The 21534-nt window shown below is 54.1% G+C and overlaps 3 protein-coding genes and 1 pseudogene across 15 annotated transcripts in view; 2 read left to right on the top strand and 2 right to left on the bottom strand.

Moving 5' to 3' along the window:
- Nucleotides 1-200: 200 nt before the first annotated feature.
- Nucleotides 201-4758, top strand: CUNH8orf58 (chromosome unknown C8orf58 homolog). Of its 4 annotated transcripts, none has more exons than XM_036233970.1 (7): nt 201-317; nt 1433-1941; nt 2286-2426; nt 2574-2691; nt 2822-2934; nt 3142-3248; nt 3768-4758. In XM_036233970.1, exons 1-7 carry the CDS (start codon nt 269-271, stop codon nt 3877-3879), a joined length of 1149 nt encoding a protein of 382 aa, XP_036089863.1. In that variant the 5' UTR covers nt 201-268; the 3' UTR covers nt 3880-4758. The 4 variants fall into 4 exon arrangements, with proteins under 4 accessions (XP_036089863.1, XP_036089864.1, XP_015997055.2 ...); XM_036233971.1 differs by having other exon boundaries at nt 3166-3248; XM_016141569.2 differs by lacking the exon at nt 201-317 and having other exon boundaries at nt 455-1941; nt 3166-3248.
- A 790-nt stretch (nt 4759-5548) lies between these two features.
- Nucleotides 5549-19273, top strand: CCAR2 (cell cycle and apoptosis regulator 2). Of its 9 annotated transcripts, none has more exons than XM_016141560.2 (22): nt 5550-5700; nt 6573-6697; nt 6927-7018; nt 7444-7535; nt 7733-7847; nt 8019-8148; nt 8333-8429; nt 11864-11983; nt 13593-13815; nt 13902-14015; nt 14361-14524; nt 14958-15129; nt 15214-15444; nt 15552-15773; nt 16389-16533; nt 16649-16731; nt 17162-17308; nt 17482-17593; nt 17687-17875; nt 18031-18236; nt 18456-18532; nt 18820-19273. In XM_016141560.2, exons 2-21 carry the CDS (start codon nt 6610-6612, stop codon nt 18498-18500), a joined length of 2787 nt encoding a protein of 928 aa, XP_015997046.1. In that variant the 5' UTR covers nt 5550-5700; nt 6573-6609; the 3' UTR covers nt 18501-18532; nt 18820-19273. The 9 variants fall into 9 exon arrangements, with proteins under 9 accessions (XP_015997047.1, XP_015997046.1, XP_015997051.1 ...); XM_016141565.2 differs by having other exon boundaries at nt 6573-6667; XM_016141561.2 differs by having other exon boundaries at nt 5549-5700; nt 16652-16731; nt 18456-19273.
- LOC118612755 lies at nt 11150-11266 on the bottom strand (annotated as a pseudogene).
- A 271-nt stretch (nt 19274-19544) lies between the features above and the next one.
- The window catches only part of BIN3 (bridging integrator 3), a 37681-nt gene continuing 35691 nt past the window's right edge, over nt 19545-21534 (bottom strand). For both annotated transcript variants that reach the window (XM_016141566.2, XM_016141567.2), the window contains exon 9: nt 19545-20375. In XM_016141566.2, the coding sequence (XP_015997052.1) occupies nt 20229-20375 (147 nt within the window). In that variant the 3' untranslated portion in view covers nt 19545-20228. The remainder of the gene's footprint in view (nt 20376-21534) is intronic.

The raw sequence follows: 21534 nt of genomic DNA on the forward strand, positions 1-21534 counted from the left end.
GCTCACGGGCCCGGCAGGGAGCGCTGGGCTGTCCCGGATCGGGGTCCGAAGGGCCGCGACGGGGACCCCTTTCCCCGCCTAGCCGGCACTGGGGGGCAGCCCGGCCCCGCGCGGCGCCCGCCCGCCGCGCACCTGCGCCCCTCCGCCCGCGCGGTCTCCCGCTCCGCGCGCAGGGCGTGTCCCGGGGCCGCGCCCGGGGGGTCGCGACGCGCCCGCCGAGCCGCCCACGCGCCAGGCCCGGCGGCGGCGGCCGGGGCGCGGCGGGGCCATGCTGGGCCGGCGGCGCGTCTTCGCCGTGGCGCCGCTCGGCGGCCGGGGTGAGTCCCCTCCCTCCCTCCCGCCCCGGAGCCGACTCCGGCGCCCGCGCGCCCGTCTGCGCCCCGCCGCGCACGCCCTCCGGGTCCCCGGCTCGCCGCGCCCGCCGCGCGGCCTCCCTTTGGAAGAGTCGAGTGACTGCGTCTCGCGCATAGAGACGCCCTGGGTTTGGGTGTTGAGCCGCCGCCTCCTCCACCCCACTTTCCCCGGGTCCGCTTCCCTCTAGTCCCGGGCCCCCCTCTGCGGGTCCCTGCCCCAGCCGGCCGTTCCGAAGCCCCCTCGGCGGCGGGTGGACCTCCTGGCCCACCTCCCCGCCCAGGGCGCCTGGCGTGGCGTCCGGCCCCCCGCGGGCCCGGCTGGGAGAAGCGGGCAGCCCCCACCCTCTCCAGCCTCAGTTTCTACATCTTACAACAGGGGCACCCGGCTGGTGGGAGGGCCTGGCGCGAGGTGACAGTGGGGGAACAACGCTGCCTCCCCTCCTACCCACCTAGTTCCTTTTTACCGTTTAGGGTTTTTTACTTTTCAACGCTCCACAAGATCGTCACTATTTCTCACTCAAAAGAAAAAAAGCCCCAAAAGGCATAGCTATCGTTACTTTTCATTACCCACCCCCAGGAGCTCCAGGAGAGACTTCATCCAGCATCCCGATACCAGTTTGGACCGCGGGCTTCCCTGTTTTTGCCCTTCCTCCTCCCCCTGAAAGGGGCGCACAGTCATACTCTCTCTTGGGGAGTGGTAGAAGAGGCTGTGGCTCCTTATGACGTGGAGGTTTTAGGCAGATCCTAGGGACCCGAGCGCAAAGGGATCCCAGGAAGAGAGTGCCCACCCCCTCAAGGAAAATAGGCCGTTTCAGGAGCTGATGAATGTGACTTGCAGGTCCTTGCCTGCCACACAGCCCATACGGGTTGTGATCACTAACAATTAGTGTGGTAGAGGAACCTCATCTGAACATCCCTCAGGTGGGACTGGAGAGAGATCAGGGAGGGGCTGTGGCTGTCCAGGCTCCTCCCTTCACCTCCGGTCCAGGACACTCCTCCCCGGGGAATGCTTTCGGAGGCCAGGAATGCTGGGGGTGGCGGGGGCAGCCTTCCCAGCCTGATACTGACTCTCCTTGTAGATCAGGCTGCTGAGGACCTGGCACGGGGTTGTGTGGTGCCTGGAATCACTAGCACCTACAGACGGATCCCGGACACCGCTCCAGGGTGCTCGCCACCGGACCCCTGGAGGAGGGATGGCAAGCTAAGAGGTTTCCGGAGGCAGGCGCGGCTTCTCAAACTGGCCTCCCAGGACTCAGGAGTGGAGATGGCTGTTGGGGACAGCCCTCCGGCCACCTCACCCGGCCCTTCTCAGGAGCCTCTGGACTTTGAGCCTGTGGTGAGCCCTGAGCCCCTGGCCCTGCCCACGGAGCCTCCTGCCCACCTAGGCCGCCTCCTGGCCAGCCGCAAGCTGGAGCAGGTGTTGGAGAGGTCCCGCCTGCTCCCGACTTCCCCTGCCAGCTTGTCACAACATCACCGCTCCCCAAGGCCGCCAGGCAAGCCTGAGTGTGAAATGCCCCTTTTCGGAGCAGGGGACCAGGAGGCCCTGAAGGCAGAGGCGGAAGCAGCAGAACTGGAAGAAGCAGAGGTGGTGAGTGCCGACTCTCAGGCTGGGTGACGACTCGGGTGGAGATGGCCCTTTCCCGGGGGGCCGGTGGCCGCCCCCACCCCTTGTCCTCCCTGGAGCTCTGTCAGGGTGGGGCACTCCTGACCCTAATTGATGAGTTGTGCCACAGCTTCTTGCCTCACCCCACTCCCAGCAGTGGAGGTGGGCAGGTCGGGGGTCTGCCTGGCACCAGGGCTGGGTGAGCATGAGAGGCCAGCTGGGGGCGTGATCGTCCTTCCCCTCCCTGCCTATTTTGCTCTCACCTGCTGGCCACCTAGGGCGGGCGTCTGTTTGAGTTCAAGTCTCCCCTACCTCGTTCTGTCCCACAGGTGCGGGGCTTGGAGCCTGAAGCCTGGGCCTGCCTCCCAGGGCAGGGTCTTCGCTACCTGGAACACCTGTGCCTGGTGTTGGAGCAGATGGCGAGGCTGCAGCAGCTCCACCTGCAGCTGCAGACCCAGAGGCCCCTGGGGGTGAGCGATCCGAGGGGTGGTCAGGCCAGCGGGTGGACGGGCGAGTGGGGGAGGCCGAGGAGGGATGGGTCCCCTGGCACCAGAGCTTCCTTCGGAACAGCCTAGGCCGCCAGTCAGGCCCTGAGCGCCGGTCTCTCCTGTGCACAGGACGCTGTAGAGGAGGAGGAGTCAGAGTCGGCCCCGGCCCCTTCACATCCATCCTCTCATGCCCCGGGCAGTGAGGTGCACAGGCCATGGGAACTGCTCAGCCAGACAGAGGAGACAGGTGAGGGGCAATTGTGTCTCCCTCTGTGTCTTGCCTGCCTGGGGACCCCACAGGGACATCCCCTGAGCCCTGGGGCTTAGTGGGTGTGTTTCTGTTCCTGGCCTTGGGTAACCTGATTCTCTCTCTAAAGGGGCAAAAAGAGCTTCACTCCCAAAGGTGGGGTTGCCCAGTGCCAACCCTCCCAGGCTGTCAGAGGCCCCGGCAGAGCCAGCTCACGCCTTTCAGTCCTCCCAGGGTCACAAGGTAGGTGACGGGTACGTGTGGGGCAGATAGGATGGGGCTAGTGGTGGGAGGGGTGGGCGTGTGTGGATACCCTAAAGGCCAGGAACCGTGGAAAGATGAGATAACTCCTGTATGGAGCAGGTGACTTCTCCTGGGAGTTCGTGGGAGTTTGGTCATGGGTATGTAATGAGGTAGGGCTGTGTGGTGACCCCCTCACCCTCTGCTCAGCGGGATCTCTCCCACTGGAACAAGGTCAAGATCCTGCTCAACCGGATCCGCTGGAAGAGCCCTCGACACCCTGAGCCCCCTGCCCCTCCGGATGGCCCTGCCCCCTGGTGAGTCCTGTGGCCCAGCCCAGGTTAAGGCAGAAGGAGGAGTCTGACAAAGCAGGAGGCTGAGCTTGTGCTGCCAGTTGTCCTCTTTGTCCTTGTGGACTGTGAGTGCCAGAGTCAGTCTGGGAGAGGGCGCTGGAAGAAACAGAAAGTGGTTAAAGCTCCCCATTTCGGATGAGGCTGAGGACTGGGCTGGGGAGGGAAGACACTTTCTTGAGGTCACGTGATGAGTCCGTGGCAGAACCAGGACCAAGATATGGGAAACATCCTTCTGCCAGCCCAGCAAGCCCTTACCCCTCAAAGCTGAAACTTAGGCCACCTTCCTGGGTTTGCAGGGCAAGCAAGGAAGGGGCACAGTGGAAGATGGGGGGTTATACTGAATAATTCTCAAGGGGGAAGAAGCACCCTGTCGGTCACTATTCCCAGGCTCCCCACAACAGATAAGCAATGCTCAATCCACTTTGAGGCGATCACTGCCTTTGTTTCCCCCTCTTAGCCTAAGGCCACTTTCCTTTTCCACAGGATTGAGTCAAGGGACCTCCCTGAAAGATCTCCATGTCGCCCCCTCCAGAAGGCCTTTATGCCAGCATTAGTGGTGAAGAAGCAACGAGCAAAAAACCTGTCTGTCCGCTGAGACCTCCTGGTATAGGGACGTGACCCTGGGTGGAGGGGCGTGCAGTGAAGTCTTCTTCCTCACCCTTTGCCTTGTTACTGTTTCTGGGCACTGCCAGGAAAAGCTGCCAACGCTTGCCCTTCTCTCTGAGGTGAGGGCTGAGTCTTTCTCTTTGGAGCATGCTGGCAGCAGAGCCCTGGTGTCCTGAGAAGCTCCAAAGTATGGCAGCTCCCAGGCTCCCACCTGGCGGCCAGAAATCCCTGGGCTTACACAATGTGAACTAACTTATTTAACAAGCATCCATGGAGCGTGTTTGGCATGGTGATCTGTTGGGGCCCAGCATGTTGATGATGTGAATATACACAAAATGATATATATATCCCTGTGAGACTGTTGCTGTTGTGAACGAGCTGTATCCAACCATTTCTCCTGAATCACATACTCAAAGGGTTGGTCTTCTGGGTGAGGTAATTGCAGAAGAATGGAACTGACCTTCATTCCTCAGAGGACAGCTACTGATCTGGAGTCCTGCTTTCCTCCTCATACCTACACGGATTGCCCAGGACAGAGAAAGGGGGGTACCATCTTGGCAACTTCTGCCTTGAGTCTTCCCTTGGAGCAGAGCCCCTGAAGACTGCGCAAGGAAGGGAAGAGTTAGGGAAAACTTGGAGAATGGTGGAGTAACCTTCAAGGGCTTTCCTTAGCTGCTGGCACCCTACTAGCCTTTACACGTCAGAAGTGAAACCAGGCCCAAACTGGCTTTTAGACATCGACAAAATCCCTTGACTTGCCTGAGCCATACCTTCCCACTTAATTTCCAAATGGTATAGTGATGCCTGCCTTACCTACCTCACAGGCTTGTTAAAATGGATAAAATGAGATTAAACTGTCTCAAAGTGTTTTGTGACTGTTAAATGAAAAGTGGAGGGTAGGGGTGTTGGAGGGAGGCTAGACTCTAGGGATGATGGGAAGGTCAGAGGATAAAGGGAGACCGTATTTGGGATAGCGGCAGCTTCCGCCCAGTGGTCGCGCTTCCAGATTGTTAATGAGGACTGAAATGGCTGGTGATCAGCTGCAAGACTTTGAGCAAGTCATGCCATTGAGATCTCATGTTTCGTATCTAAAAATTAGGGTACTAATTCCTGCCCTGCTTACCCCCCACAAGCGTCATTGTGAGGACTGAAAGAAAAGTCCATAAGAATTCTTTGTAAGCGTAACCTAAATATTGTGGTGGTTTATTTTACTACAGCCTGTTAGATTCCTGGCTCTTTGTTAATTGAGAAAGGGGAAAAGCTTAGTGTGCAGGTACCCAGAGGACGTGTGTGTGTGGGGTGCCCTCAATGGTTGGGCTGGGCTGGGGATGGGTTCTTTGGCTTGAGTCAGACATGGCCCCTGATCAGGCATTCGACCTCCTCCCGGTCAGGAGGGTTTGGTTCTCTTGTGACTGCAGTCTTGGGGTCTGCCAGTATAAGGCAAGGTGCGGGTGGTAAGTGCTTCCTTACGTTTGGGGTCCACTTCTAGTTTTCTTTGGACCAGGAACTAATTCTCTGAAGCCTATTTTTCTAATGGGACACTTAAGCGAGGACACAACCGAGGCGCGGCTTCCTAGTACGCATCCGATCGGGGAAAGTGCACTTCCGCTCCCCAGTAGGAGCGGGATGGCAGGCCGGCGTGGGGGAAGGGAGAGGTCGGTGGAGCGGAGGGAGGGACCATATCCGGGATAGTGGCAGCTTCCGACCAGTGGTCGCGCTTCCGGAGAGGCGCTTCCGGTGGCGGCAGCAGCAGCGGCTGTGGTGGTTCCGGGTGTCTTTGTCCCCCCGGTGTCGCGGCCCTGGCCCGCAGGTGGGTTGGGGGGCCTCCCGCCGCCCCCCTACCCCTTTGCTCCTGCCCCGACAGAGTAATTGGAAGGGCCAGGCAGCGAAGATGCACGGGGCCGCGGAAGGGACCGAGCCCCCTCACACTGCAAGTCCTGTCTCCCTGGCAACGGCCTCGGCCCTGGGGGCGGGCGGGAGGAGGAGAAACCGCGCGCCTCAGTCCTCCCACGGTGGCCTGGCTGCGGCCAGGCCTGGGAGACTCGGTGCCGGTGGCCGCTGAGGCGAGAGTGAAGGGCCGGGGAACTCGGGAGCGGGAGGGCGGTCGCGCACCCCGATTCGCTGTGGGCCGGGCCACACATCTACCTTCCCACCAGCCCGGCCGGGGGACGACGGGCCGGGCTTCCGGGGAGAGGGACCACACGATCTCCTCTCCGGCAGCAGCCTCCTCCATTTTTCCGGGCCTTGAGTGGACATTTTGGCGGATGTATTTGAATGAATGAATGTCTCCGGGGCTCTTTCCAACCCCCGCAACCTTCTGGGGGTGGCGTGGCATAGTGAGAGGAGCGCTAAGTTATCGGGAGACCTGGGTGTGAGTCCTAGTTTTGTAGCCAACTGGTTATGTGGCCCTAGGCAAGTCTCTTAATCTCTGAGCTTCAGTTTCCTTTTATTTAAAATAGCATGGCAGCATCACCCAACACTAGGTTATCGGGAGGGCAAACTGGAACAGTGGCATTTCTTCATTTTCTGCTACTCTTTATACTCCTTTCAGCTGTCGCCTCTCTTCATTCTCATTGCCACCCTCCCCACTTTCCTTAAGATCCTGATTTCCTTTTTTTGGGGGGGGGGTGGTTGATGGAAATTCCTCTATGAGCTGTTAATTTACTTCTTTTCTGATTGAAGGTTTTTTCCAAGACTCTGAAAGAGGACAGCATTCCCAATGTCCCAGTTTAAGCGCCAGCGAATCAACCCACTTCCAGGGGGACGCAACTTCTCAGGTGATCACCCACCTGGGCTCATACCAGGAAGTATGTGCTTTGTAGTTAAGTCTTTAAAAATACGACTTTTGGGGTTTCCCTGGTGGAGTGAAATTTACTGCTGATGTTGCTAGGAAAATAGGAGATGATCACAACAGATGTTGAAATCCTGTAGAGGCATTGCTTGGAGCCACACTGTCCTTTGTGTTTGCCATATAGTTGACTGTAGTGCTTAAGATGGTAGATGCAGTTCCTGGAGATTGCTTCTGTGTCCCCTTAGGCGCAGCTTCAACATCTCTTTTGGGCCCTCCTCCTGGTTTGCTTACTCCTCCTGTGGCCACAGACCTGTCCCAAAATACCAGGCACCTTCAGGTAGGTTGGGCATCCTTTCTAGCGAGTTTCAGCCCTTGGGACTTGCCCCGCATGCATGGACGCCTGATGTTTTTATTCTTACATCACACTGTTTGTCATTCTTGACATTCCTGTCTTGGGCCAGTATAGAGGTAACTAGACACCTCTAACTGGGGAGTCCTGAGTTCTGGCTCTAGGGAAATCTTTAGGGTGCTTCTTGGAATTAAGAAGAACTGGAAATCCTAGAAGAAGCTTGTGATGCAAGAGTCAGCATGATTCCTCCACCACCACCGCAAATAGATTATGTCTGCTAAACATGTATGCTTCCTTACCTGTGAATTTCGATCTCTGATTAAGCGGGGGTGGGGTCGGGTGGGCAGCAGAGATGACATGCTAATGGCAAAACATGGACAAATTCTGTTTTCAACTGCACTCTTCTCTTATAGGGTGGGGAGAAGCAGCGGGTCTTCACTGGCATTGTTACCAGCTTGCACGACTACTTTGGGGTGGTGGATGAAGAGGTCTTTTTTCAGCTAAGGTAGGTTTGAGGCTGGTCTCTTGGAAATGTCTATTGGGTTCAGTTGTTACCATGCTTGTGGGGCCCCTCTGAAGCATTGCTTTGCTGTTTTAATGCAAGGTTTGAGAAATTTTGATGGGAAGGGCCTCCTAGGGCAGTCAGGGTGGCTTGGCCAGGGTCTTTCTCCTGACTGGGCCTCCTGGCTTGTGCGCTGGCAGTGTGGTGAAGGGCCGGCTGCCCCAGCTGGGTGAGAAGGTGCTGGTGAAGGCTGCATACAACCCAGGCCAGGCAGTGCCTTGGAATGCTGTCAAGGTGCAAACGCTCTCCAACCAGGTATTTATTTCTCCTTCGCATGTGCATTGGAAAGGGAAAGGAGGGAAGCCCCTGTGTCCTGAAAGCTGGGCAAGGACCTTCCTTTTGTTGAGAGGGTGGGGCTGTACCTGTCCAAGGTAGTGAGCACATCAACCATGGGTTGCCCTGAATTTCCTGGTTACTGTTCTGCAGCCCCTACTGAAGTCCCCAGCACCTCCCCTTCTACATGTGGCAGCCCTGGGCCAGAAGCAAGGGATTCTGGGAGCTCAGCCCCAGCTGATCTTTCAGCCTCACCGGATCCCCCCACTCTTTCCTCAGAAGCGTGAGTACCAGTGTCATGGATGTTGGAGTGTGGCTCTACGGGGTGCTCTGAATGAGTGGACTTAAAACCGTCAGGTTGCCACTCTATGAATAGAAGCGGGTACTTCTGTGCACTGGAAGGAAGGGACAGAGAAGTTGGACAGATATTTAGGGTTTTTGAATCACCACCCATTTTCTCTCTGCAGCTCTGAGTCTCTTCCAAACATCCCACACACTTCATCTGAGCCACCTGAACAGATTTCCCGCTCGGGGTCCTCATGGCCGATTGGATCAGGGACGAAGGTAAGAGGATGTTCGACCAGGAAAAATGTTTTATTTACGTGCCTCTCAGAGCAGTGTCCTTTTCTTTGTTACCTGTTGATGCTAACATTCTCTTTCTGCAGCAAGATCTTAGTCCCTTTACCCTGAAATGGGCACACGCATTATGAGGTACATACAAATACTGGGGCTTTATAAACTGCTTCAGCAGGCAGGGATTTGATATAGTTCATCTTTCAAAATATCCTATTTTTTCTTAATACATAATTTTCCCTTCTATTTCTAATCCCTAAGATTAAGATACTAAGAATGAAAACTACCAAGAAAATAGTAATTGTCCAAGAAAAGTAATTTCCTAGTACATGTTTTAATGGCTAGTATAAAACATGTTCCTTTATATACATTGTATGTATCTGTGGGGTTAGAATGTGCATATTGCACTCTGCCCAGAAGTCTAGGCTTGTGCTTCGGACATGCAGCTCCTTGGCCTTGCGTGAAGCAGATGTGGTGGCTCGGGGCCTTCGGGGCCTCCTGGGCCATCCTGTGTCATCTGTGTGTGCTGGCGGCTGCCAGGAGCATGCTGCCTGTTCTTTCTGGCTCACATGTTCCTTATTCTGCCTTACCCTCCCTAAAAGGTTTTGCCTGTCCCCCCAGCAGTTAAGCTCTAGACTAGTTTGCTTGAGGCTTGTTCTAGTTCTGTTGGTTTTATTTCAACATTTTATTACGTAATGTTTTAAGTATAAGCAAAGTAAACGAAAGGATGATGAGCCCTTGTATATACCTATCACCCAGCTTCAGGTATCAACATCTGCGGTTTTTCATCTCCGCCTCTATCTACTCCCTGCTTTGTACTTGATTTTTTTTAGTGTAAAAAAGAATTTTTTTCAAGGTAAAATTTATGTAGGTTGAATTGTACAAATCTTAACTGGATAATTTTGATAAGTGGAAAATGCCATGTAACCCTCACTCCTGTTAAGATACAGAACATTTCCATCACTCCAGAACTGCACTGAGAAGGAAGCAACCCCTGTTCCCAGATGCTAGGCGATTATTACATGGTCAGGGATGAGAATACCGTCCAAGGTGAACTGTTAAACGGTTCTTGGGGTAACTCAGAAAGTTCAGGCAAAGTGATACAGCTGGTCTCTGTGCTGAAGCTGGTGTTCACTTTGAATAGGTCATTGTGAATTCTAATTAGTGGGACGCTTTGATTGTCTAGGATTGTTTTCCACTACTTTGAAACACATTGTCCCCTTTTTAAATCACTGGTGTATATTTTGCATACACTCCTCCTTTCGTCCAGTGCATCTCCCTGGTCTTCAGTTTCCAAGGACTTTCCACCTTTCACAGTCTGTAAGGTTACTGAAGGCTTCATTAAAAAATCGCAGGTACTCTCTAGGACTGTGTAGCTTGGGTGGAAATCTGTGACTGCTGTGAACTTTCTGCTTTGGTTCAGGTTCAGCTTTTCTGTAAAGTCAGTTTCATTTGATTGTCCTGGATACGTCAAGCCCTGAGCAAGGCGTATGTTATTTGACTTTGGCTGTAACACCTCAGTTTCGTCATGGCTTCTAGAGGAAGGAGGCATTACCGTCGGGAGGAACATGTTAGTGTAAGTCAGTAGAGAATTTGCAGAGCAGGAAAGAGGGTAGCAGGAATTAGGTCACTGGGGGTCACAATGGCTTTTAAAGGACTCAGTCACATTAGCATTTTGGCTGGAAGCCAGATTCTAATTTGAATGTCAAGCTTTGGGATGCAGGGACCAGTGTCTCCTGCCGAGCTTACTGAGCTGCCTGCCACTGGTACTGCCTTGTAACCTGTTCCTGACAAGTCATCGTAAGGAGAGACCGTTGGATTCACAGGGTTCAGTGGAACATTCAGGTTAACTAGAGGTTGACAGCATTTGCTGAAGAGTTCACTTCAGCCATGGGTGAGCTGAAGAGAGTTGTCAGAAGGACTTGGGAATGGTTCTTCTATAAGAAACATGGAAGCACCAATACCCCACGAAAGCAAGATTAAAAGGCAGCTTTTAGATAGAGATGCTAATGAACAGGGAAATTACCAGGCAGATATAAGGGAATAGAAGAAAAATTTTGTGCGGAATCTAATCTACTTAGTTAATGTAATGATTAGTGAAACAACCCAGGTAGGTCTAAAAGGAAAGAGCAGAGACCTGGTAAATTTAATCCACTCTATTACCACGGCATGAAGTTGACAGTTCATTTTATTGCCCTTATGAGACGTGGGGGGTTTCCCACTTATCGATTTGGCATTTTATAATGGTCTAAAGTTTTTTCGTCTCCTGTTGTTTTTATTTATTGTACTCAACATAGTGGTACTATAAGTGATTTATTAGAAAAATGTATAGAGAAGTACATGCTATCATATAAAGTTAAAAACTATAAAAATGTACATTTCCTTTAAAGGTAATCATTCTTAAAAAACTTAGAAAATAATTTTGAAGAGAAAAATGACTTATTGCCACTTTTCTCCCATGTTATATATTCATACTTTTTATAATTTTAATCTTAGAGTTCAAGTTATCTTTATACATTCTTATTAAACATTTTTCCATATGGCAGCACAATTATGATTGTTTGAATAGCTACATCATTTTATTTACTATAAAAATTTGGATATTTTTCGATATGAATGGGGTTTTCTTTCACCTTGTTTTTTCCACTATATATACTTTTTATTTTGTGTGTGTGTGTGTGTGTGTGTGTGTGTTTTTTTATTCTTTTTTTAACCTACAGTACTTGGTATTCCTAGGTGGTCTCCTATCCAAGTACTAACCAGGCACAACCCTGCTTATTCTGAGATCAGACGAGATCGGGCATGTTCAGGGTGGCATGGCCATAGACACACACTTTTTCTTTTTGAACTAACTTATTGAGATACATTTTCCAGAGTGGAATTATCGGATCAAAGGGCTTGAGTATTTTTATGATTTTAATGTGTACGAAGGGTTTGTTATAAGAACTGACTCTCTTATAAAACTTTCCTTATAGAACCCTTAGCTTGGTACCATGTATGTGTCCCTTGTTAACAAAAACAAAATCAGTTACATTCATTTTTGCTCTTTTCAAAAAAAATTTTGTTAACTATATTTTATAGTATAGAAGTATTAAAAATTTATTCATAAGCTTTATCAGAGGCAATCACTATTAATGTTTTATTTCTTTTCAGTCTTTTAAAGCTTTCTTTGCACATTTGAGGCACTACTGTATGTAAAGTATTGCATACTATTCTTTTTGTTTAACATGAGTGGTTATTAAAAACATTTAAATATCTATTTTAATATTTTTTTAACAATCTGTTACATGGCTGTTAGCATGGCTTTTTCATCCATTTTTTAATGGTGGGGATTCACATCATTTCCAGTTCTTTTTAGGCCAGTATATATTGAATCTGTAAGTAACAGTATGGTTTCTTCCCTCTGGTGATGGATCAACCTCCAGCGATGACTATGACTCCAAAAAGCGCAAACAGCGGGCTGGTGGAGAGCCTTGGGGTGCTAAGAAACCAAGGCATGACCTGCCTCCTTACCGGGTCCATCTTACTCCCTATACCGTGGATAGGTGAGTGGCAAGGCTGGGGTGGGCCCGAGGCTCACAGCTGGTAACAGTTTCTTGGGTAGATGAGATCGTCTATGTGAGTGAGTTTGTGTGTGTATTATGACCTTTTCTTTGTTGTTGTTGTTTTTTAATGTGACAGGTTTATTTCAGAATCTCAGATTTTTGGCCAGCACAGTCCCTCTGACAGGAGTGCCCTGATAGAACTTTATGATTTGATCACCAGATATTATTATGCTAGGCTATAAGTAAGGCTTGCCAATCAAAATTCAGGTACCTAGTAGCAGTTATAATTCAGGTAGAAACTGTGGCTCACAGGAACCCTGGGACTGGTTTTCTAGGGACCTTCTGCATTACTTTTAAGGGCTACAGCATGTATGCGAACACTGGTTTGCAAGCTTACTTCTCGAATGTGGAAACTGGTGACTGAGAGGTAGATGAGCGCTCCAGCTGCTGTATTAGATAGGCCCCAAAGCAAAGCCCACTGAAGCCGGAGCCGAGGTGAGGGGGCAGCCTCCTGGCGAGATTCTCCTCCTCGAGATGGAAGGGAAGGCAGGCTGCCACTGCTCTTCCCAGTGTCACTGGTTCCTGTCCCCTTGCTCAGGCAGGGCCTCACTTGTCCTCCATGCTGACCCACCTGGCTCCCAGGGCTAGTCTCTTCGTAAGACGCTGGGCCCTGAGTCATGTAGCGTGTCGGCGTAGACCCTTCTCACATCAAGTCAAGATGACCGCTGACAAGTAGCCACACGCCCAGCGGTGTTTTTTAAAACACAAATGGAAGCCTGTTGTACGTACTCTCTGGTACTTTGCTCTTTCACTTACCATGTTTTAGATTTTATTCTATGAAATCTGATGTTGATTAGATCGCATCCTTTTTTAGCAATACCCTTTTTTAGGGTATTCGACTGAATGGATGGACCATCGTTTACTTAACCACTTTTAGTCTTTGCTTATCCTAAGTATTGTAGTAAACATCCTTCTACATACATCTAAACATTTTACTGAGACCGTTTCCTAGAAATGGAGTAGCCGGCTCAGAGGGTCTGATTAGAAACTCTGACGGAGTCGCCCGTTCTCTCCGAGAGGCCGCGTCCCTGTACGTGCTCACTGCCGGGGCGCGACGTGCTCATTTCCCCAAGGCTCTGCCGGCTGCCTGATCAGCCTTTCTGATCTTTATCAGCCTGATAGGTGAAGGTGACATGCTGATTTGCATTTCTTTAATCATAAGTGAGATTGAGCATATTTTTATGGGCTTTTAAATCTCATTTCTTTTTCTGTTGCGTACCTGTTGATGTCGCTTTTCCCGCTTTTCTCTTAGACTTCTGAATTTTCGTTAATGATTTCTGGGTTCTTTTTGTGTTGCCAGTGAACCTTTTCTTAGTCATGTGTTGCAAATGTTTCCCTGTTTTTTTTTCTTCTCCAGTTTGACCTTATTTGGCCATTAGAGGTTGTTAACATCTTGGTGGTCAAATCCATCTTTTCCTTTCCAGAGCTGTCTTACTTAGAAAGTTTTTTCCCAGATTATAAAATAATTTGCCCTTCAAGTGTTTTATGGTTACCTTTTAAATAATTTAGTTTCTGCTGATTTTGGATTCCCTTGCTTTTCTTCCTACAGCCCCACCTGTGACTTCCTAGAACTCCAGCGCCGTTACCGCAGCCTCCTGGTTCCCTCAGATTTTCTGGCTGTGCACCTGAGCTGGCTGTCGGCCTTCCCTCTGAGCCAGCCCTTTTCCCTCCATCACCCAAGCCGTATCCAGGTATCTTCTGAGAAGGAGCCAGCTCCAAACACTGGTGCTGAGCCCATCCCTGCAGACAGTGACCCTGCTTACAGTTCCAGGGTGAGTTGGCCGAGGTCCTGCCTCTCTCTCCCATTGTCGGAGCTGAAAAAGTTCTTGAGTGTGTCCTTCTCGCCACGTCTGCACAGGTACTGCTGCTGTCCTCCCCGGGACTGGAGGAGTTGTATCGCTGTTGCATGCTTTTTGTGGATGACATGGCTGAGCCAAGGGAGACGCCAGAACACCCTTTGAAGCAGATTAAGGTGAGAGCTGGAGTCCAGGAGGCAAGACGCGTTCACTGAGAATGTCTAGTCCTTGTCACATTTTCGGCAGCCCAGCTCCAGTGCACAAACTCAGAATCAAGGAGTTTCAGAGCTGAAATAAGTCTTGTTTTACCAGGAGCACAGCACAGCATGGCTCAGGGCTGTTCTTATTTGTCAGAAAGTTACGTGGCTGGTTCACGTTCATGGGAGGGGAACCCCCCTGTCCCCCCCGCCCCGCCCCCCACCACTACCATGTGGATCCTTCACATCATTCCCTAGTGCTGGCAGGCTGCCTCACAGTGGCAGACCCAGGTAATTGTTTTTTTCTTTCTTCTTCCTGATCAGTTTTTGCTGGGCCGGAAAGAAGAGGAAGCAGTGCTTGTCGGGGGTGAGTGGTCTCCTTCCCTGGATGGCCTCGACCCCAAGGGCGACCCGCAGGTGCTAGTCCGCACGGCCATCCGCTGTGCACAGGCGCAGACTGGCATCGACTTGAGCGCCTGCACGAAGTGGTGAGTGGCTGCCCCGAGCTCTTGTGAGTTGAGCTGGCGACTGTTCAGGCCGAGCTTCTGCACCTTTCTGTCCTGTTCGCGCTCCTCTCTCCCCTAGTCCCAGACCATCCCTCCCTTCAGCCCTCACAGAGGGTCACCTTGATCATGAGCGTGACCCAGGATGTGTATGCCGAAGGCCAGCTGACCCCCAAGGCTCGTCAGATGTGACCACATTTAGCACTCCTTGTTGCCTTCGCACCTCAGACAGTAAATGTCTGCTTACTTGTGACTCCCCATTGACCTGCTGTTTCTCGAGGACTTGCTCTATATCTTTTATTTTTGACCTTTCAGAGCTTGGCTCACAGTATGTGCTCACTAAATGTTGTTTGGAAACCGAAGCACTTGCTGTGGATGTCATGGGTCGGTACTTCCATTTTCCCTTGGCCGTGAGCAGGTGGCGCTTTGCCGAGTTTCAGTACCTGCAGCCAGGACCCCCGAGGCGGCTGCAGACTGTGGTGGTGTACCTGCCGGATATCTGGACCATCATGCCCACTTTGGAAGAGTGGGAGGCCCTGTGCCAGCAGAAAGCTGCAGAGGCAGCTCCCGCAGCCCAGGAGGTGCCAGTGGTAAGGCCGAGACAGACAAGTGGGGGAACGCTGTGTCCTGACGCCTGGGCCCAGGTAGTCAATAGCTCTTGGCTTTTGTCACAGGAAACAGAGCCTACAGAACAGGCAGCTGATGCATCAGAGCAAGCAGCAGACACCTCTAAACAGAATGCAGAGAACCCGGAGGTCACCGCACAGCAGGAAATGGACACCGACCTCCCAGAGGCCCCTCCACCCCCTCTAGAACCTGCTGTCATGGCCCGTTCTGGCTGTATAAACTTGTCCCTCCATGGTATTGTGGAGGACCGGAGGCCAAAAGAAAGGATCTCTTTTGAGGTAGGTGTAGGAGTCTGGGGAGCCTGAGGGGTGTATGGGTATATGGTGGGGCTTGGAACATTGGCTTTGTCCTGGTGTTCACGGACCTCTGCTGCCTCTTCCACCAGGTGATGGTGCTGGCTGAGCTGTTTCTGGAGATGCTACAGAGGGATTTTGGCTATAAGATTTATAAGATGCTGCTGAGCCTTCCTGAAAAGGTTGTGGCCCCACCTGAACCTGAGAAGGAGGAGGTGGCCAAGGAGGAAGAAGTGGTCAAGGAGGAGGTGGCCAAGGAGTCCAAGGATGAGACACAGAGTGAGGGCACAGCTGCCGAGTCGGACGCCCCGCCAGTGAGTACCTCTGCCCCCTGCTCGGGCACCGGGGCTGCACGTAGTAACGCTGAACAGAACTCGCGTGCTCTGTGGTACCAGGCGCTGCCCTGAGCGCTTTACGGGTCTCCTCTCAGCGCTGCCCTCACTCACTGCAAGCGCCTGGAAACCCCGTATGTCCTCAGGTGCAGGGCACGGGACCTTCGCGCGGGGCCACACAGCTAGTGAGTGGCGTGCCGAGGAGAAGGGAAGGGAGGCGGGGTCGGCGCCCCGGCAGGCAGCCGGGATCTCCGTGCAGGAGGCCGCTCTGAGGAGTACAGGGGCGTGGAACCCGATGGTTAACCAGAATGCTATATTTTCTGAACCCTTTCAAAAGCATGTGCAGCATTTTCTTGCCTAAGTACCCTCAAGTACACATAATTTCTTATGGACTGAGATGGGCTTCTGAGAAGGATCCCAGGTGCCTGTAAATCTCAGGCGTCTGCTCTGAAGTGCGTGTAAAGAAATTCACAGGAGGCGGCAGACAGAGCCCTTAACGCGGTGCCTGGACGCGGCCGGCACTCAGTGTCAGCCACTGTTAGTTAGCAGTTACAGGTGACAGGTGCCCTCCTCCTCATCTCGGTCTGCTTCCCCCAGAAGGAGGATGGGCTTTTGCCCAAACCCCCATCTTCTGGGGGCGAGGAGGAGGAGAAGCCCCGTGGCGAGGCGGCGGAGGACCTCTGTGAGATGGCCCTCGACCCAGAGCTGCTGCTGCTGCGGGACGATGGCGAGGAGGAGTTCGGTACGTGCCGGGGGGGCGCGCGTGGCGCGCGACGGGCTCCAGTGCTCTCCTGTCGGGACCGGAGCCCGTCTGGCTGCGCGGTCCCCGCTTCCCGCTCACGTCGGGCTTTCTGCAGCAGGGGCCAAGCTGGAGGATTCCGAGGTCCGGTCGGTTGCCTCCAACCAGTCAGAGATGGAGTTCTCTTCCCTTCAGGACATGGTGAGACCCTGGTTCGGCCCCCCTTATCCCCCCAGTGACACGGATGCTCAGCAAGGCCTGAGGCATTAGGGAGGGAGACTGCTAGCAGATGACTGTGCATTTGTTGATTGGCAAAAAACAAAGTGTGGTTCTTGGCTCATGGAACGACACTTCCATAAGATCCAGGGGACACTTCAGTATCTACATCAGGGTGGATCTGAGCGAGGCATCTGGTCTAGGAGCACACTAGCTTCCTGTGTGACAGCCCTGAGGGTGAAAGTGCCCCAAACAGGCCTCTGGTTCAGGCCCGGGGTCAGGTCTCCAGCGGGGAGGTGCGCCTGGGTGTGATTACATCAGTCAGGCTGCTGGATTTTCAAAGCGCTGCGTCCTGGGCGGTTTAGCCAATGAGAGAACTACGTGCAGATCCTGTTCATCCTTGTTTCTCTTGCAGCCCAAGGAGCTGGACCCCTCGGCCGTGCTCCCTTTGGACTGTCTTCTTGCGTTTGTCTTCTTTGACGCCAACTGGTGTGGCTACTTGCACCGGCGAGACTTGGAAAGGATCCTGCTCACTCTCGGACTCCGGCTCAGCGCAGAGCAGGTGCCGGCTCCCGTGCCCCCTCAGTCCTTTCCGAGATGGCCTCCCCGCTGCGGTGCACAGGCGCACGCTCGCCTCCTGTGGGGAGCCAGCATGCCCTCGTGCTAACTGCTTGCACATCTCAGGGGCAAAGCCTTGCACCTTCTCATCAGGGTTCGCGTGTGTGTCTTCTGTAGGCCAAACAGCTGGTCAGCAGGGTGGTGGCCCAGAACATCTGCCAGTACCGCAGCCTTCAGTACAGCCGCCCGGAGGGCGCGGACGGCGGGCTTCCCGAGGAGGTGCTCTTCGGTACGAGCTGCGGCGCTCTGCGCAGGGGGGAAGGGCAGGCGGCTTTGTCCTCCCGAGACCCGACCCTTAACTCTTCTTCGTGGCCCCTTCCAGGAAACCTGGACCTGCTACCTGCTTCTGGGAAGAGCGCGAAGCCAGGAGCTGCCCCCGTGGAACACAAAGGCCTGGTGTCCCACAACGGCAGCCTCATCAATGTGGGGAACCTGTTGCAACGCGCAGAGCAGCAGGACAGTGGCCGGCTCTACCTGGAGAACAAGATTCACACACTGGAACTGAAGCTGGGTGAGTGGCCCGAGCCGCAGGGATCCGTCACGATGGGCCATGCAGACGCGTGTACGTGGAGACCAAAGGGGAACCCTGCTCCTTAGGCTCCGGGCCTCTTGCCCTGTGCTCCGATCCGTAACTCAGCAGCAGTCTTTCTGGTGTGTCCCTACCAGAGGAGAGCCACCACCGTTTCTCAGCCACTGAAGTCACAAACAAGACACTGGCAGCTGACATGCAGGAGCTGCGCGCCCGGCTGGCTGAGGCTGAGGACACGGCCCGGACAGCCGAACGACAGAAGAACCAGCTTCAGCGGCTGCTGCAGGAGTTCCGAAGGCGCCTGACCCCCCTGCAGCTGGAGATGCAGCGGATGGTTGAGAAGGTGAGCCCCGAGGAGAGCTGGCGGCGCCGGGAGGCTTGGTCGGGGTGACGCCAGCATGGCAGCCCCGTGTGCCCCGGCCGAGGTCCATCTCGCCTTCTCCATCCACTGGTTTCTTAGGGGTCCGGCAGTCAGCAGCGTGCAACCTCGAGTCTCCGGGAGGAAGCAGGTAGTAGGGCTTCCTCCTTGGGTCCTAATTCTTGTTCCATCTGTTTCAAACAGGCTGACAGCTGGGTAGAGAAGGAGGAGCCAGCACCTAGCAACTGAGGGGCCTGGCGCAGGAGTTGCCTTCCTGCGAGGTCAGCAGTGGAGCGTGCTGGAGTTAGAGCCTGTTGGTTCCAGAAAGAAGCTGGAGCAGGACCTGGGAGCCATAGGCGGGGTGGCTGACCCTGTGCTCAGCCCGTGTAGGGGCACTCAGGCTGTCCGGGTGGGGTTTGCCTGTGCTGCGTGGGATGGACGGGTGAGGAACCGGTTCCACTTAAACTAAATCTAACATCTTCTGCACCCCTCGAATGTCATTTTGCCCTCTACCTTGGGGTTTCTCCTGGGGCCCTTTAGTCTTGTGCTCTCTCCTGTCCTCTTCCAGTTTAGAGTAAGACGGGAGGAAAAGGCTTTTCGACTATGTCATAAGGTCTGATGCCAATAAACGGAAGAAACAGATGCGAGATTTGGCTGGGGTAAGAGCCCCTTCGTCTGGACGGCACGAGTCCTGCCGGTTACAGGAGCAGGTTCTCGAGGGAAGGGCCTCCCGCGGCCTTTGCAGGAATGGACTCAGTGCTAGCGAGCTCTCGCTGCTGGGCTGCTGCCAGTGGACACTGTTCCAGCCACCCCAGACTTGCCAGAAGAAACCAGCACCTCTGTCCCCTGGCTCCCCGTGTTCAGAATGTGGTATTGGCTCTGGCCCAGCCTTTTTCCCTGTTCCCCATAAGTCTCGCCTCTTTCCATACTGTGGTTTCAGTTTGACTTTGTATATAAAGTTGGTTTTTTTTTTTTTTTTTTTTGGCTTTTTGTTTTTTAAATAAACCAAAGTCAAAAACAAACCAAGTGTCCTCCATAGCTTTTTTCCCTTACTCCTCTTCCGGGGCTGCCCAGGCTCCCGCCCTTCCACCTGGTCCTCAGCCCGGCCTCGGCACCGCGGAGGTGGGCGGGCCGGCGGGGGGAGGGAGCCCCCAGTATTTAGCGCTCTCTGCTGGCTCAGGAGGCAGGATGCCTGTAGGGGTCCTGCCAGCCCAGCAGGGGGCAGCATTACTCAGAAAATAGCCTGAGCTGGCTCTCCCCTCGCCTTCCTTACAGGACAGTAATACATGGAAATTTTATTGAAAACTTTAATGAAAAAATAAAATTCCAAATATTCAAGTGAGACACAAATCCACTGTTCTTACTTTGAGGCCTGTGAATCAGTCTGTTTCTTAGTGGTAAGATATTTACATGAGGTGAGTCCCAGTTTCCTAGGGAACCCACAAGACGCGGGGTCTTTCCTGCACTTAACCTCAAGGACAGCAGTGGGCTAAGCCAGCCTTTGTAATGCTGGGAGGCTAGAGTGAGGGGCCTGTCATGGTGGGGGGACCAAGGTGCTCACACTCCCCAAGGCAGTGTCACGGTCCTCTCCCAGAAAAGGAGAGTGGGGGGCGGGGAGCAGCAGGGTGCGTGGACTCCCCCGCAGGGGTCTTTGGAGGTAGATGGGAGCCCAACCACAGAAGCAAGGCGGGACGGCAAGGTGAGCTGCCAGAGCCCACGCCCTTGGCAGGCTGGGCGTCTACTCTGGCCCTGGGCCAGGAGACACTGGACGGTTCCTCTGGAAGTAACCCCTGGGGTCCTCTAGGCCCCTTACCTGTCCGAAGGCTCCCGCTACGGCTGGGGAGACAGCAGCTTGCTTGGGCGCCAGCCACACTTCTCCCAGGAAGGGCCTTTCCTGGCTGATGCCTGATCCTAAGCTCGAAAAGGGCAGAGGAGACAGGCTGCCTGTGTCCCGGGAGCCTTCTGACGGGGTGGGGCTCAGTCATCAGCCACAATAGAGAGGGCTCTGAGCTCGCTCAGTCTGGCCTCGTTCTCCCGCTCCCGCTGCTCGTCAGGGTGGCCTGGCTGGTCAAGCTGCTGGGTCAGGTCCCCAAAGATTTTATGCATTTCAGAGTAGTAGACGACCTGGGTGGGAGGCAGGAGGAGGTCAGCAGGGGCTGCGTTCTCGGGCACCGAGCTCCCACAGCACCGCACCCCCCTGGGCTGGTTTCCACAGTTCTCCTCAGCCAGCTTCCTAAACTGAGTGAGTGGCCACCTGCAGCCCCTTAAGACTGTCCACTGCCTGGGGTGGCAGTGAGTCAAAGGGGGAGGGAAACAGCAGGTCCTGAGGAGGCTCCACCCTTCTCTCCAAGCAGCAGAGGGTGTGCATGTGCTGGGCAGTGGGCAGAGAGGGGCGGGGGACCCGGGGGACCCTCGGCGGGTCCTGGGAAGGTCAGGGGGTCGGGCACTGTGACTCCGGGGCTCAGCGGAGACCGGGATGTTTTTGTCCGCGGGGGAGAGGGCGTGGCAGGTCCCCAGTGCTCTGTGAGCTGGTCTTTAGAAGCAGAGGTGAGAATGGTGGCAGCGTCCCGGCCTTCGGCCCCTTCCCCGCTCCTCTCCTCCCGCGGAGGATCACGCCCCAGCTGTTCGGCCCGGAAAGCAGGGCTGGGGTGGGGGGGATTTCCACGGTCCCTCCCACACGCCCCAGTGTGGGGTGGGAGAGGAATGAGGCCGGGCGTGTGAGGAACGGGGGCCCCTCAGCAACTCTCACGTGGCTGAGGGCTCCTTAGACCTAGGGCCTGAGCAGGCCCAGGGCAGGCGGGGGCTTTTCCAGGGGAGGCGATGGGCCATTTTTGCCTCAGTCTCTACAAGTATTTCCATGAAAGTGTTTTGCACTATTCGACACCCCTAAATTTCATCCTCGCCAGCTCCAAGCTGCCTTTGGGGAGAAGGCGCTCTGCTCTAGCAACTTGGAGCGCCATCACTGGCGAGGCCAGGCCACGCGGCAGGGTTGGTGGCAGGGCTGTGTGAGCTGCGTCTGAGGAAGTGTCCCCCACAGCGAGGTCTGAGGGGCAGCTAAACCGAGGCCTTCATAACCTGCGGTCACCTCAGGGAACAGGGGCCTGGGCTAGTGCAGAGGGAGGACAAGGCGTGGCCCGCCCTCCCCCCACACCCTGCCCAGAGCCTCGCTGTGCGGCTGAGTCACTACGAATGCTCACTTCTCCAGTGACTAACGGCAGCACAGCCGTGGGAGGGGGAGGCTGGTGCTGAGGAGGCAGCAACAACCCTGGCCACCCTGCTGCCT

The sequence above is a fragment of the Rousettus aegyptiacus genome, unplaced genomic scaffold (genome assembly GCF_014176215.1).
Source record: "Rousettus aegyptiacus isolate mRouAeg1 unplaced genomic scaffold, mRouAeg1.p scaffold_m13_p_16, whole genome shotgun sequence".
In the NCBI taxonomy this organism is placed as follows: domain Eukaryota; kingdom Metazoa; phylum Chordata; class Mammalia; order Chiroptera; family Pteropodidae; genus Rousettus; species Rousettus aegyptiacus.

What these genes read in the sequence shown, in the direction of transcription:
- CUNH8orf58 (XM_016141568.2), top strand. Translation starts at nt 1,360, where the DNA reads ATGCTTTCGGAGGCCAGGAATGCTGGGGGTGGCGGGGGCAGCCTTCCC. An exon ending in AGACCCAGAGGCCCCTGGGG is followed by an intron (nt 2,427 to 2,573) that starts GTGAGCGATCCG and finishes TCCTGTGCACAG; the next exon opens with GACGCTGTAGAGGAGGAGGA. An exon ending in CAGCCAGACAGAGGAGACAG is followed by an intron (nt 2,692 to 2,821) that starts GTGAGGGGCAAT and finishes CTCTCTCTAAAG; the next exon opens with GGGCAAAAAGAGCTTCACTC.
- CCAR2 (XM_016141557.2), top strand. Translation starts at nt 6,610, where the DNA reads ATGTCCCAGTTTAAGCGCCAGCGAATCAACCCACTTCCAGGGGGACGC. An exon ending in CAGCCCAGGAGGTGCCAGTG is followed by an intron (nt 15,130 to 15,213) that starts GTAAGGCCGAGA and finishes CTTTTGTCACAG; the next exon opens with GAAACAGAGCCTACAGAACA. An exon ending in TCCCGAGGAGGTGCTCTTCG is followed by an intron (nt 17,594 to 17,686) that starts GTACGAGCTGCG and finishes GGCCCCTTCCAG; the next exon opens with GAAACCTGGACCTGCTACCT.